This window comes from Sphaerodactylus townsendi, linkage group LG03 (genome assembly GCF_021028975.2).
Source record: "Sphaerodactylus townsendi isolate TG3544 linkage group LG03, MPM_Stown_v2.3, whole genome shotgun sequence".
NCBI classification, from domain to species: domain Eukaryota; kingdom Metazoa; phylum Chordata; class Lepidosauria; order Squamata; family Sphaerodactylidae; genus Sphaerodactylus; species Sphaerodactylus townsendi.
Genome location: NC_059427.1, coordinates 160,469,579 through 160,482,146, shown reverse-complemented (window position 1 = coordinate 160,482,146; position 12,568 = coordinate 160,469,579). Strand labels below are relative to the sequence as shown.

The 12,568-nt window shown below is 50.5% G+C and overlaps 1 protein-coding gene across 2 annotated transcripts in view; it reads left to right on the top strand.

Annotated features, from left to right (window-relative positions):
* Positions 1-12,338, top strand: part of CNN1 (calponin 1) — a 50,945-nt gene extending 38,607 nt beyond the window's left edge. Inside the window, exons 2-7 of one of the 2 annotated variants that reach the window (XM_048487194.1) lie at positions 1,681-1,802; positions 2,288-2,354; positions 4,682-4,819; positions 6,776-6,886; positions 8,488-8,634; positions 11,729-12,338. In XM_048487194.1, coding sequence (XP_048343151.1) covers positions 1,681-1,802; positions 2,288-2,354; positions 4,682-4,819; positions 6,776-6,886; positions 8,488-8,634; positions 11,729-11,980 — 837 coding nt within the window. In that variant the 3' untranslated portion in view covers positions 11,981-12,338. The remainder of the gene's footprint in view (positions 1-1,680; positions 1,803-2,287; positions 2,355-4,681; positions 4,820-6,775; positions 6,887-8,487; positions 8,635-11,728) is intronic. The other variant, XM_048487195.1, reaches the window with a different exon arrangement.
* The last annotated feature ends 230 nt before the right edge of the window (positions 12,339-12,568 follow it).

Genomic DNA, 12,568 nt, shown 5'->3' with positions numbered 1-12,568 from the left:
CTGGGTGGTGTTCACTAACCGTTGTCTTGATTCTAGCATTTTAAGTACTGGTAGCCAAATTTTGTTCATGATTTCCTCCTTTCTGTTGAAATTGTCCATGTGGATTTCAATGGCTTCTCTGTGGAGTCTGACTTGGTTGTTACAAAGATGTTTCAAAGTGGATGGGGGGAAAGTACATGATCCTGCCCTCAGCCACCTTCCCTTCTAGCCCCATATACTGTTCCAAACAGACCCTTTCCAGCCAGAGCAGAGCTGCTTTGGGATTAACTCTGCCTAGAAATCGCAGCACAGCTTTTGATGAAGAAGAAGAGTTTGGATTTATATCCCCCCTTTCTCTCCTGCAGGAGACTCAAAGGGGCTGACAATCTCCTTGCCCTTCCCCCCTCCCAACAAACACCCTGTGAGGTGGGTGGGGCTGAGAGAGCTCCGAGAAGCTGTGACTAGCCCAAGGTCACCCAGCTGGCGTGTGTGGGAGTGTACAGGCTAATCTGAATTCCCCAGATCAGCCTCCACAGCTCAGGCGGCAGAGCTGGGAACCAAACCCGGTTCCTCCAGATTAGATACACAAGCTCTTAACCTCCTACGCCACTGATGCCAGTTTGTAGACATTTCACACCAAAGGTTTGCTATGGGAGGCAGAGAGAGAGAGAGCATGTGGGGCTGGACCTATAAACCTGCTAGATCACCATATTATAAAGTTGCAGGTTAATTAGAGTTGTCACTTTGGGAGTGACAAGCTGTTAATCTTATAACTGATTTAATACAGTTTTTTTAATGTTAATTGGCATTTTAAGGAAACAAATATTAGGTTTGAGAAAACAAATATTAGATTGAAGCATAAAAAGGACAAACATTCACAGGTTGGATCTAGCATAAGGATTTTGTGGGACCCCTGACTTCCCAACTTTCCCTTTCCCCAGCAGCAATTTCTGACCCTTCAAAAGTTTCTTCTCTGGGCTGTGGGACCTTGTAGGACGTAACAGTCATCAATGGGGAGGGGACAGAGGATGAAATCATTCTCTCCTGCCCCTCCAGGGAGTGAAGTCTTACATTAGTCCCAAATATTATTTGTTCTGGTTGTGGGATTCAAATAATTTAACAACTGGTTGTTTACAAGCACCATTTTAACAACTGGTTCTGCTGATGTGGTGCCAACCGGCTGAATCCCACCACCGATTTGTTCCCTATGTTGGTACTTATTAGCAGCTGCAAGGGCAGTAGTTGCATCTCGCTGGAAGACTGAAGGAGATCTTGACACGGAACTTTGGGAAGATAAAGTTAGAGAATATGCCACATTAACAAATCTGGCCATGCTGGCTGGGGCTGATGGGAATTGTAGTCCATTAACATTTGGAGAGCCGCAGGTTGCAGACCCCTGATTAATTAGATAGATTGATAGATGATAGATAGAGAGATAGAGAGATAGAGATGGAGGGAGGGAGGGAGGGAGGGAGGGAGGGAGAGAGAGTATATAATATTCATATGTATGTATTTGGGTTTGTATGTATGTATAGTTTATGGGTACTGTGTTTTCTTTTTCATTTTTCTATATTTTCTTATCTGTTTTAAACTATATTTGAAAAAATTAATAAAAATATTATTTGAAAAAATTAAGATTTGAGAAAATTAATAAAAATATTATTTTTAAAAACTCAAAATATTCTTTGTTCCCTTCTGCAGTTAGCTCAGAAATATGATCCACAGAGGGAGCAGGAATTGCGGCAATGGATCGAGGAAACAACAGGGAAGCGTATTGGTGAAAACTTCATGGAAAGTTTGAAAGACGGAGTCATCCTATGCGAGTAAGAAGCTCAGGGTGGTCTATTCCCCAGGAGATGGTGGGCCAAGGAATTAGCACTGGCACAGTGGTGGCGAACCTATGGCACTCCAGATGTTCATGGACTACAATTCCCATCAGCCCCTTCCAGCATGGCCAATTGGCCATACTGGCAGGGGCTGATGGGAATTGTAGTCCATGAACATCTGGAGTGCCATAGGTTTGCCACCAAGGAGCTAAAGCAAGATACATTCACATTGCCAGCCTCCAGGTGCGGGCTGGAGACCTGCTGGAATTATAGCTAATCTCCAGACTGCAGAGATCGGTGTTCCCTGTGCTGGAAAAAGCACACACACCACCAACACTTCTCTTGGGCCAGGCAACTTTCTGGTGCCAGAATGAAGCCAGGAAGGCTGTGCAGCTTCTGTATGAACATGTGACGTGCCTGCACTGGGCAGAGCCACAGACCCCCGAGAGATAAACTTCCTCGCCCCATTTCTGTCATTTCAGGCTCATCAACAAACTCCAGCCGGGATCTGTGCGGAAGGTGAATGAGTCCACCCAGAACTGGCACCAGGTGAGCAGGCAGCCCCTCCCCCGCCAGCACCAGCAGTCAGCCTCTCTGGATGCTGACTGGGATCCAGGTGAATGAGGATGAGGGGACTTGAACCGCAGAGTTTGTCCTCATGGAAAGACGTGCGTTAAGATACCAGACCCTGTCTGTACTTAGGAGCAGCAGTGGCGTAGGAGGTTAAGAGCAGGTGTACTCTAATCTGGAGGAACCGGGTTTGATTCTCCGCTCTGCTGCCTAAGCTGTGGAGGCTTATCTGGGGAATTCAGATTAGCCTGTTCACTCCCACACATGCCAGCTGGGTGACCTTGGGCTAGTCACAGCTTCTCGGAGCTCTCTCAGCCCCACCTACCTCACAGGGTGTTTGTTGTGAGGGGGGAAGGGCAAAGAGATTGTAAGCCCCTTTGAGTCTCCTCCAGGAGAGAAAGGGGGGATATAAATCCAAACTCTTCTTCTTCTTCTAGGCAGAGCAAACCCAACTGCTGCGTGCGTGCCTCAGTGAAGCGGGGAGCCCATAACTAGACCACAGGAGGAATTGCTTAAGAGAGACACTTAGGGAGCTGGGGATGGTTACTGTAGTGAAGAATAGGTTAAGAGGTGGCATGATGGCCATGTTTAGATATTTGAAGGGATGTCATGTTGGTGGGGGAGCAAGTTTGTTTTCTGCTGCTCCAGAGACTAGGACCAGGAGTGATGCGTTCAAGGTGAAGGAAAAGAAGAAGAAGAAGAGAGAAGAGTTTTGGATTTATATCCCCCCTTTCTCTCCTGCAGGAGACTCAAAGGGGCTGACAAACTCCTTGCCCTTCCCCCCTCACAACAAACACCCTGTGAGGTAGGTGGGGCTGAGAGAGCTCCGAGAAGCTGTGACTAGCCCAAGGTCACCCAGCTGGCGTGTGTGGGGAGTGTACAGGCTAATCTGAATTCCCCAGATAAGCCTCCACAGCTCAGGCGGCAGAGCTGGGAATCAAACCCGGTTCCTCCAGATTAGATACATGAGCTCTTAACCTCCTACGCCACCTAAACATCAGGAAAAACCTCCTGACAGTCAGGGCTGTTGGACAGCACTGCCTTGGAGGGTGGTGGGGTCTGCTTCTTTGGAGGTTTTTAAGCAGAAGCTGGATGGCCACCTGACAGGAATGCTTTGATTGTGTGTTCCTGCATTGCAGGGGGTTGGACTTGCTGGCCCTTGGGGTCTCTTCTAACTCTATGATTCTAACATCCACCAAGAAATGGTCAAGCTGTATCACCTCAATTCAATGTTTATTATTAGCCATAGGCCATACACATATAAACAGATACTTCAACCAAAGCCCTACTCCCCACAGTTTACAAAAATACAAAACACACTGTGAGGATTTTTTCAAGCTTTATAGTGTAGAAGCATTACAGTTCTAATACTGTTAAGTTACCAAAGCAAGTATCATATATTTACTCATAACAGGATCTGATTGTAATTATAAAGGTTTTCTAACCACTTTTATTACAACTTAGCTTGTATGTTTTGAACATCAGTTAAACGTTCTCTGATTTTCGCTGCTTAAGACACGAATATCGCTACTTTGAATGTAACCTCAGCATACACGTCCGCCATCAGAAAGCAAACTTTCTCTTCCTCACTGCCTGTCAGGCCTGACAGGATATCATTGATATATTTGTTGCGGATAGCAGACTAAAAAGGGCAATGAAGTGTGTAATGTATTATGTCGTCACTCTGATTTAAACTACATCTGCATACACGTAGCTCTTTTGGTGTTTTAGCATATCTCCCCAGTAATTGTTCTGATTTGAACATCTGGTATCTCAGGGAAGTGAATGATTTCCTTAGGTTTGCTTCCTTGAGATTTGTGAGATATTGTGCATAACATTTGTTCTTTTAGCTGTATCACCTACCGCAGACCTGGGCATTATACGGCCCGCGGGCCACATCTGGCCCGCCGGATGACCCTGACTGGCCCCCTTGCCGTGCTGGGGAGCGAGGCGCCTTTGAAAGCCCCGCAGAAGCCAGTTGCCTTGGCTGCCAGCTTCTGCGGGGCTTTCAAAAGCGCCTCGCCCCCCTGCCTTTTGGCCAGCCCTCCACAATATTTTCTGTTTCTTATGCGGCCCCATGGAAAAACAATTGCCCACCCCTGACCTACCGGAATAACAAAATGCCAGATCACTCTTCCAGAAGACCGCACCTGTCCTGGTTCTTCTCCCACCCCCCACTCACCCCCCACCCCAACATTCAAACATTGGTTGACCGTTTTCCTGCACTGCACTCAGCAGCTGGGCAGCTCTGCTTGTCGGCAGCCATGTCTTTGTGTGGGGTTAACGGGGCTTCTCCTGTTTCGCAGCTGGAGAACATCGGCAACTTCATCAAGGCCATCACAAAATACGGAGTGAAGCCCCACGACATCTTTGAGGCCAACGACCTCTTTGAGAACACGAACCACACCCAAGTTCAGTCCACCCTCATCGCTCTCGCCAGCATGGTAAGAGATTCTGGGGTTGCTGTGCAAGCAGCTTGTCCATTTGTGTATTTACTTCACTGAGACCCTGCCTTCCTCCCCCAGTGGGGTCCAAAGCGGCTTACATCATTCTTCTCCTCCTCCTCCTCCACTGTATCCTCACAACCATCTGGCGAGGTAGGCTGGGCCAAGAAGAAGAAGAAGAAGAGTTTGGATTTATATCCCCCCTTTCTCTCCTGCAGGAGACTCAAAGGGGCTGACAATCTCCTTGCCCTTCCCCCCTCACAACAAACACCCTGTGAGGTAGGTGAGGCTGAGAGAGCTCCGAGAAGCTGTGACTAGCCCAAGGTCACCCAGCTGGCGTGTGTGGGAGTGCACAGGCTAATCTGAATTCCCCAGATAAGCCTCCACAACTCAGGTGGCAGAGCTGGGAATCAAACCCGGTTCCTCCAGATTAGATACACGAGGTCTTAACCTCCTACGCCACTGCTGCTCCTACAATCTTCATACTGCATAACAAAGCTTACTGAGACAGGAAAGATGTATGATCCTGGTGTACACCAAAGTTTTTGTTTACAAACCAAGAGCAGGGGAATGCTCAAGTTCACCCAGTGAGCTTCCATGGCAGAGTGGGAATTGGAACCTGGGTCTCCCCTGATCCTAGTCCAACACTTTGATCCAATATTGAGGGCTTAGTATCTACATGGGCTCAATCCCAGCAGGTGTTTTCATTGTAAGAGCTGAGTTCTGGAGATGGTGAAGCATTCCTGGGCCTCTGGACAAATGGAGATAACTTCTTCTTTGCCACCTTAATGGAGAGAACTCTTCTTTGCCACCTTTTCCACCCACCTCTCAGCAGCCCCACCTATCATCAGCCTCAGCAGCCCCCACCTATCAGCAGCCCCAGGACAAAGAGAAAAAAGAGAAACCTCCTTTTAAAAATACACTGTTTAAAAGATGTGGCTTTGAGAAAAGCCCTCTAAAAAGAAAACCAGAGCTCACTCAGCCCTTTTTGACCCAGTCCTCTTCTCCACTGCTACTCTTCTCTGCTGGTTCCAAAGACTGACTGAAAAGATTTAAAAAGCCCCAAAGCATCCAAAGGCACCTGGTGGGCCACTGCGAGTAGCAGAGTGCTGGACTGGATGGACCCTGGTCTGATCCAGCAGGCTTGTTCTTATGTTCTTAGTTTCCTTCCACGCAGGGGCGTACTGGCCATGGGGACATCTGGGGTCACGTGTCCCTGGGCACCGGCCATTTAGTCACGTGGGGGGTTGAAAATTGCCCCCACACCCCTCCTCCTTCCCCCACATTAATTGTCTGCACAGCCCCACCTGGCACCTCATGGCCCGGCCCCATCAGTCTGCCCAGGACCGCTGCCAGCTAAGGTAAGTGGGGTGCGGGGGGGTGCCCAGGGCAGGTGTGCTTGCACACATTTGGGAGTAGTGAGCTGAGGTCCTGGGACAACCCATTGGGTTAAAGAATATCTTTTGAAACATCCTATTTTGAAACTGAAGCCCCAGTCGTTGGCCTCACAACACTATGAATTTCAATCCAGAATCACAGGAGGTTTGAGCAGGGAAATCTCTCGTTGCCTTCCAGTGGAATGCTCACTTTATTTACTGGATTTATGTCCCCTTTTTCTCCCCAGTTGGGACCCAAAGTGGCTTACAAAATTCTCCCTTTCCCAGTTTCATCCTCCCCAGCAACCCTGCAGGGTAGACCAGGCCGAGAGAATGTGATGGGCCTGCAAGCACCCAGCAAGCTGTTCTGGGTTCACGTGAGGGGCTGCCACTCCAGCTGCTACAACAGCCTGGCTGTCTTTGGACCACCATGATTTCAAAAAGGGGGAGTGGCCAAGGTTCCTTTACTTTCAGGACACCTGGAGGGCTCAGCCATTTACCTTTCCCACACAAAGCAAAAGGCTGGGGGGAGGGAACTTTGAACCCCCACAAAATAACTTCCTCTTCTTGCCTGGGACAGGCCAAGACCAAAGGCAGCAAGGTGAACGTGGGGGTGAAATATGCCGAGAAGCAGCAGCGTAAATTCCTACCGGAGAAGTTGAAAGAAGGACGCAACATCATCGGGCTGCAGGTTTGTGCCTTCAGAGCAGCCCCCTCCTCCACACTCCAGGGGCCTGCTTAAAGACCTGCTGTTGTGGCAAGCACTCGTGCCAGACTTGTCTGAGCATCCCTGGTGGTGCTGAGGGCAGCTGGGCAACACACTTAGGGCACTGCTCAAAGGCGCCTGCAGAGTCACTTGGGAATGGGCTATGAGCAAATGGAAGCGGGCGGGGCTCAGGGGATGATCAGAGGCAGAGCTACCAGGGGGTGGGAGGGTGGAAAATCACCCCTGCCCCCCGCAGCCCCCCCCCCCACTTATCTTAGTGAAACAGTGCAGGCTGGAGAAGTGGCCTGTTCCCTTCAGGCTGAAAATGGCCTGGTGGGAACTACACTTCCCAGGAGACCTTGCAAGCCCCAGGGTCTCCTGGAAAGTGTAGTTCCAACCAGGCCATTTTCAGCCTGGAGGGAACAGGCCGCTTCTCCAGCTTGCACTGTTTCACTAAGATAAGTGGGGGGGGGGCGCTGCGGGGGGCAGGGGTGTGTGGGGCAGAGGGCAGGGTGCTGCGGAGTGGAGAGAGGGCGGAAAACACAGAGCGAGCACCGGGCGCAGTGTGGCCCAGCTACGCCTCTGGGATGATCCCTGGCGAGGCTCCTTAATGTGAGTTATTACAGAGGGCTTGCAACTGGAGTCCTTTGTGGCACACCCAGGAACATGTGAAGATGTTGTTAAAATTGATTTATTATATGGGGGAAAGAGGGAGTTCCTTGATGGTATACCCAGGAACTTTTCTGAGCAGCAAAGGATCCAAGCATGGTTATAGTAGAGGGGTCATCAGCTGCAGCTAGCTCAAGGGTCTGCAACCTGTGGCTCTCCAGATGCTTATGGACTACAAATTCCACCAGTCCCTGCCAGCATGGCCAATTGGCAGGGGCTGATGGGAATTGTAGTCCAAAAACATCTGGAGAGCCACAGGTTGCAGAACCCTGAGCTAGAAGAAGAGGAGAAGAGTTTGGATTTATATCCCCCACCTTTCTCTCCTGTAAGGAGACTCAAAAGGGCTTATAATCTCCTTTCCCTTCCCCCCCTCCCACAACAAACACCCCGTGAGGTGGGTGGGGCTGAGAGAGCTCCGAAGAGCTGTGACTCGCCCAAAGTCACCCAGCTGTGTTGGAGTGCACAAGCTAATCTAGTTCCCCAGATAAGCCTTCACAGCTCAAGTGGCAGAGCGGGGAATCAAACCCGGTTCTCCAGATTAGAGTGCACCTCCTGCTTTTAAACCACTACACCACTGCTGCTCCTGGAAGCAGGACATACAGTAGCCTCAGAAAAGGAGAGAGCGACAGTCCCCTCTGAGCGCCCTTCCTGCCAAAGGATGGGAAATCCCTGCTGTTCCATCCTGAAAAGTTGGCTTCCACTGACTAATCCACACAAACTTAGGCCTCCAAAAGAGCAAACCTTTGCAGCTGCCTGCTGGCCGGCTGGAATTACAAACAAATGGAAAGCAGGAGAGAATGGTGGATGCTCTTGGGAAGGCAGCCGACACTCCAGGCAGTTGACCAGGGACTTTGTCTCCAACAAAATGCTTGGCAAAGATAGAACCACCCATGTAAGCAAGACTTTGTCCTTTTCAGATGGGTACCAACAAGTTTGCCAGCCAGCAAGGCATGACTGCATATGGGACTCGCCGGCACCTGTATGATCCCAAGTTGGGCACGGACCAGCCCTTGGATCAAGCCACAATTAGCCTGCAAATGGGCACCAACAAAGGGGCGAGTCAGGTGAGAAATTTGGTGGGAGGGAAAAAGAAGAATATATTTATTTGTTTGGAAAATCTGCATGCCGAACATATCGCGGCCGGAATCACTGGAGTGTTGTGTGGTTTCCGGGCTGTAGGGCTGTGTTCCAGTAGCATTTTCTCCTGCATCTGTGGCTGGCGTCTTCAGAGGATCCTCTGAAGACGCCAGCCACAGATGCAGGCGAAACGTCAGGAGAAAATGCTACTGGAACACGGCCCTACAGCCCGGAAACCACACAGCACCCCATGTCAGGCTATCTTAATTAAAAGGGTGGGTGAAGTGGGTCATGCCCCACTCAGTGCAGGATCACATATGGCTGGAGCTTCTAACCAGGACCATATAACACCTGTCCTGAAAAACCCGCACTGGCTGCCTATTGGATACTGGATCGTCTTCAGAGTTCTGGTGTTGGCCTTTAAGGCCATTTAGTGGTCTTGGACCCACATATCTGTGTGACTGCCTGCCCCTGAAGGCCCCTTCTGTCTGCAGAGGGGAATTTATTGTTGGTCCCAGGCAGTGGTGCAGTACCAACGGGGCGGGGACATGGAGGGGGCAGGGCTGGGCAGTGTTGCGGCAGGGGCGCAGGGCGTGCGCACGCCCCAGGCGCATTTCCCACTCGCTCTGCCCCTGGTCCCAGGGATGTCCAGCTGGCTTCAACATGGGCCAGGGCTCTTTTGGCCCTGGCTCCGATCTGGTGGAACACCTGTGGGATTTGTTTCCATTTCTCAGGGCCTGTAAAACAGAGCTGTTCCACGGGGCCTTTCCTGCCGGGCATCCCCCTCTTTAAACAGATCTTCCTGGTCCACATCTAGGCATGTCTAGGCTATCCATTCATCTTTTCTGTGCTCCTTGTATGGTGACGCCATGTATTTCTAAATTATAGTTAACTATTGTAAATAGGTTTTAATTGGCTTTCATTGTAGTTAAGATGTTTTACACGTTATTCATTATTGCATTGTATGTATTTTAGTGTAAGCCGCCTTGAGTCTTCCTGAAAAAGGCGGGGCATAAATGTAAACAAACAAACAAATAAAATATCCCAGGTGGGATGAACAGAGTTGAATAGAAATTGCCCAGGAACCTCCTTCCCCACACCTGGATTGCCCTGATTAACCTGATCATGTCAGATCTCGGAAGAAGAAGGGTTGGATTTATATCCCCCTTTCTCTCCTACAGAAGACTCAAAAGGGCTTACAAATTCCTTTCCCTTCCCCCCTCACAACAAACACCTAGTGAGGTGAGTGGGGCTGAGGGAACTCAGAAGAACTGTGACTAGCCCAAGGTCACCCAGCTGGCGTGTGTGGGAGTGCACAGGCTAATCAGGATTTCCCAGATCAGCCTCCACAGCTCAGGCGGCAGAGTGGGGAATCAAACCCTGTTCCTCCAGATTAGGGTACACCTGCTGTTAACCACTACGCCACTGCTGCTCCTAGATCTCGGAAGCTAAGGAGGATCAGCCCCAGTTAGGATCTTGATGGAGGACCGCCAAGGAAGTCCAGAGATGCTAAGCGGAGGCAAGCAATGGCAAACCAGCTCTGAACATCTCTTGCCCTGAAAACCCAACAGGGCCACCATGAGATGGCTCTGACTCGGCGCTGCCCTCCACACCATAAAGCTTGCTTGTTGCCTTGCTTGTTGCCTTGCTTGGAATGGCTTAAGAACATAAGAACAAGCCAGCTGGATCAGACCAGAGTCCATCTAGTCCAGCTCTCTGCTACTCGCAGTGGCCCACCAGGTGCCTTTGGGAGCTCACAGGCAGGATGTGAAAGCAATGGCCTTCTGCGGCTGCTGCTCCCGATCACCTGGTCTGCTAAGGCATTTGCAATCTCAGATCAAGGAGGATTAAGATTGGTAGCCATAAATCGACTTCTCCTCCATAAATCTGTCCAAGCCCCTTTTAAAGCTATCCAGGTGAGTGGCCATCACCAGGTGAGTGGCCATCATATTCCAAACACCAATGACACGTTGCATGAAGAAGTGTTTCCTTTTATTAGTCCTAATTCTTCCCCCTTGCTGGGCTTGCTGGGGTTGTTCCATCTCAGGCTGAAGCAAGGTCAAGCTAGCCAGGAGCTGTTGCCCCCGAGATGACCCCTCACTCAACCCACTCAGGAAACCCTGGCTGGTCCTTCCCCAACTGCGCTCGGAACGCTGATCTCAACCCCCCAAATATCCACTTTCTCAAAGATCAAGCTGAATTCAAAAGAATATCCAAGGTGTTTTTTTTAATGCTCGTTTTCTTATTAGCCTTTAGATGCAGAAAGAACAAGAGACCTAAAACACCCACTTTGAAGGGTTTTTTTTAACCATGTCAATTTTTTTTTACTAGCCCGCTTGCTGACATAGATAGCCTGAACATGTTGGTGAGGGAGCAAGCTTGTTTTCTGCTGCTTCAGAGACCAGGACCAGGAGTAATAGGTTCAAGGTGCAGGAACAGAGATTCCACCTAAATGTTAGGAAGAACTTCCTAACAGTCAGGGCTGCTTGACAGTGGAATGCGCTACCCCGGAATGTGGTGGAGTCTCCCTCTTTGGAGGTTTTTAAAGAGAGGCTGGATGGCCATCTGTCGGGAGTGATTTGATTGTGTGTTCCTGCATGGCAGGGGGTTGGACTGGATGGCCCTTGGGGGCCTCTTCCAACTCTATGATTCTAATGCTGTGGCCACCCTCCCAAGGAAAGGTGGTTGTACAATGCTTTTGTGCTTTCCAGTTAATCCAGCAGTGGAGCAGCAGTGGCGTAGGAGGTTAAGAGCTCGTGTATCTAATCTGGAGGAACCGGGTTTGATTCCCAGCTCTGCTGCCTGAGCTGTGGAGGCTTCTCTGGCGAATTCAGATTAGCCTGTACACTCCCACACACGCCAGCTGGGTGACCTTGGGCTAGTCACAGCTTCTCGGAGCTCTCTCAGCCCCACCTACCTCACAGGGTGTTTGTTGGGAGGGGGGAAGGGCAAGGAGACTGTAAGCCCCTTTGAGTCTCCTGCAGGAGAGAAAGGGGGGATATAAATCCAAACTCCTCTTCTTCTTCCACTCCTGCTTGCCTGACTGTTCTCTCCCACCCACCCCACCCCACCCCCCTTCAGGCTGGCATGACCGCTCCGGGAACCAAGCGGCAGATCTTTGAGCCTTCACTGGGCATGGAGCACTGCGACACCCTGAACATCTCCCTGCAGATGGGGAGCAACAAAGGGGCCTCCCAGCAGGGCATGACTGTGTATGGGCTCCCTCGGCAGGTCTATGACTCCAAGTACTGCCTCACGCCCAACTACCCCATCATTGGAGAGGAAGAGGACCACTACAACCACAGCCAACACAACTTCTACAACTCAGAATAGCCGGCTGGGAATGAGGGACAGAATCGCAACAGGGGCCCGGGCGTCACGACAGGGTTTCTAAGAACAGAAGATCCCAAACCAAACGGTTACCTTATGCCGGGAATTAGAAGAAAATCCAGATAGCTCCCTGAAATGCAAACCAGCTTGCCTCCAGACTACGCCAAAGCTAGGCTTCGCCGCCGTCACTGAACCTTAACGCTTCTTCGTCTTGATGCCTCGCACGCTGTTAAGTTAAACAACCAACCACTGCAGCATCTTTTAAGATTGCATGGGTGCGGCTCAAAGCCGTCGGGAGAGGAGGTCACAGTAACAGAGGCCAAAGTGGGTTGGGAGAAGTGGAAACGGGGGGGGGGGGGGGGGGGGGAAAACACTGGACAGGAGCCAAGCTTCACTGAGCAGGTCGGGGGGGGGGGGGGCTGGGGCTGTTCTAGGTCTGAGAGGCAGAAGCAGGTAGCGGGAGGCTGTGCTGCTCTCGGAGAACACCTGGCTTCCGTGCTACCCAACAGACCCATCATCTGGCTTGCTCCATATATATTTTTTTTAATGGAAAAAGAACCCAGGCAAAGCAAGCCACTCGCTGTCTTTCTG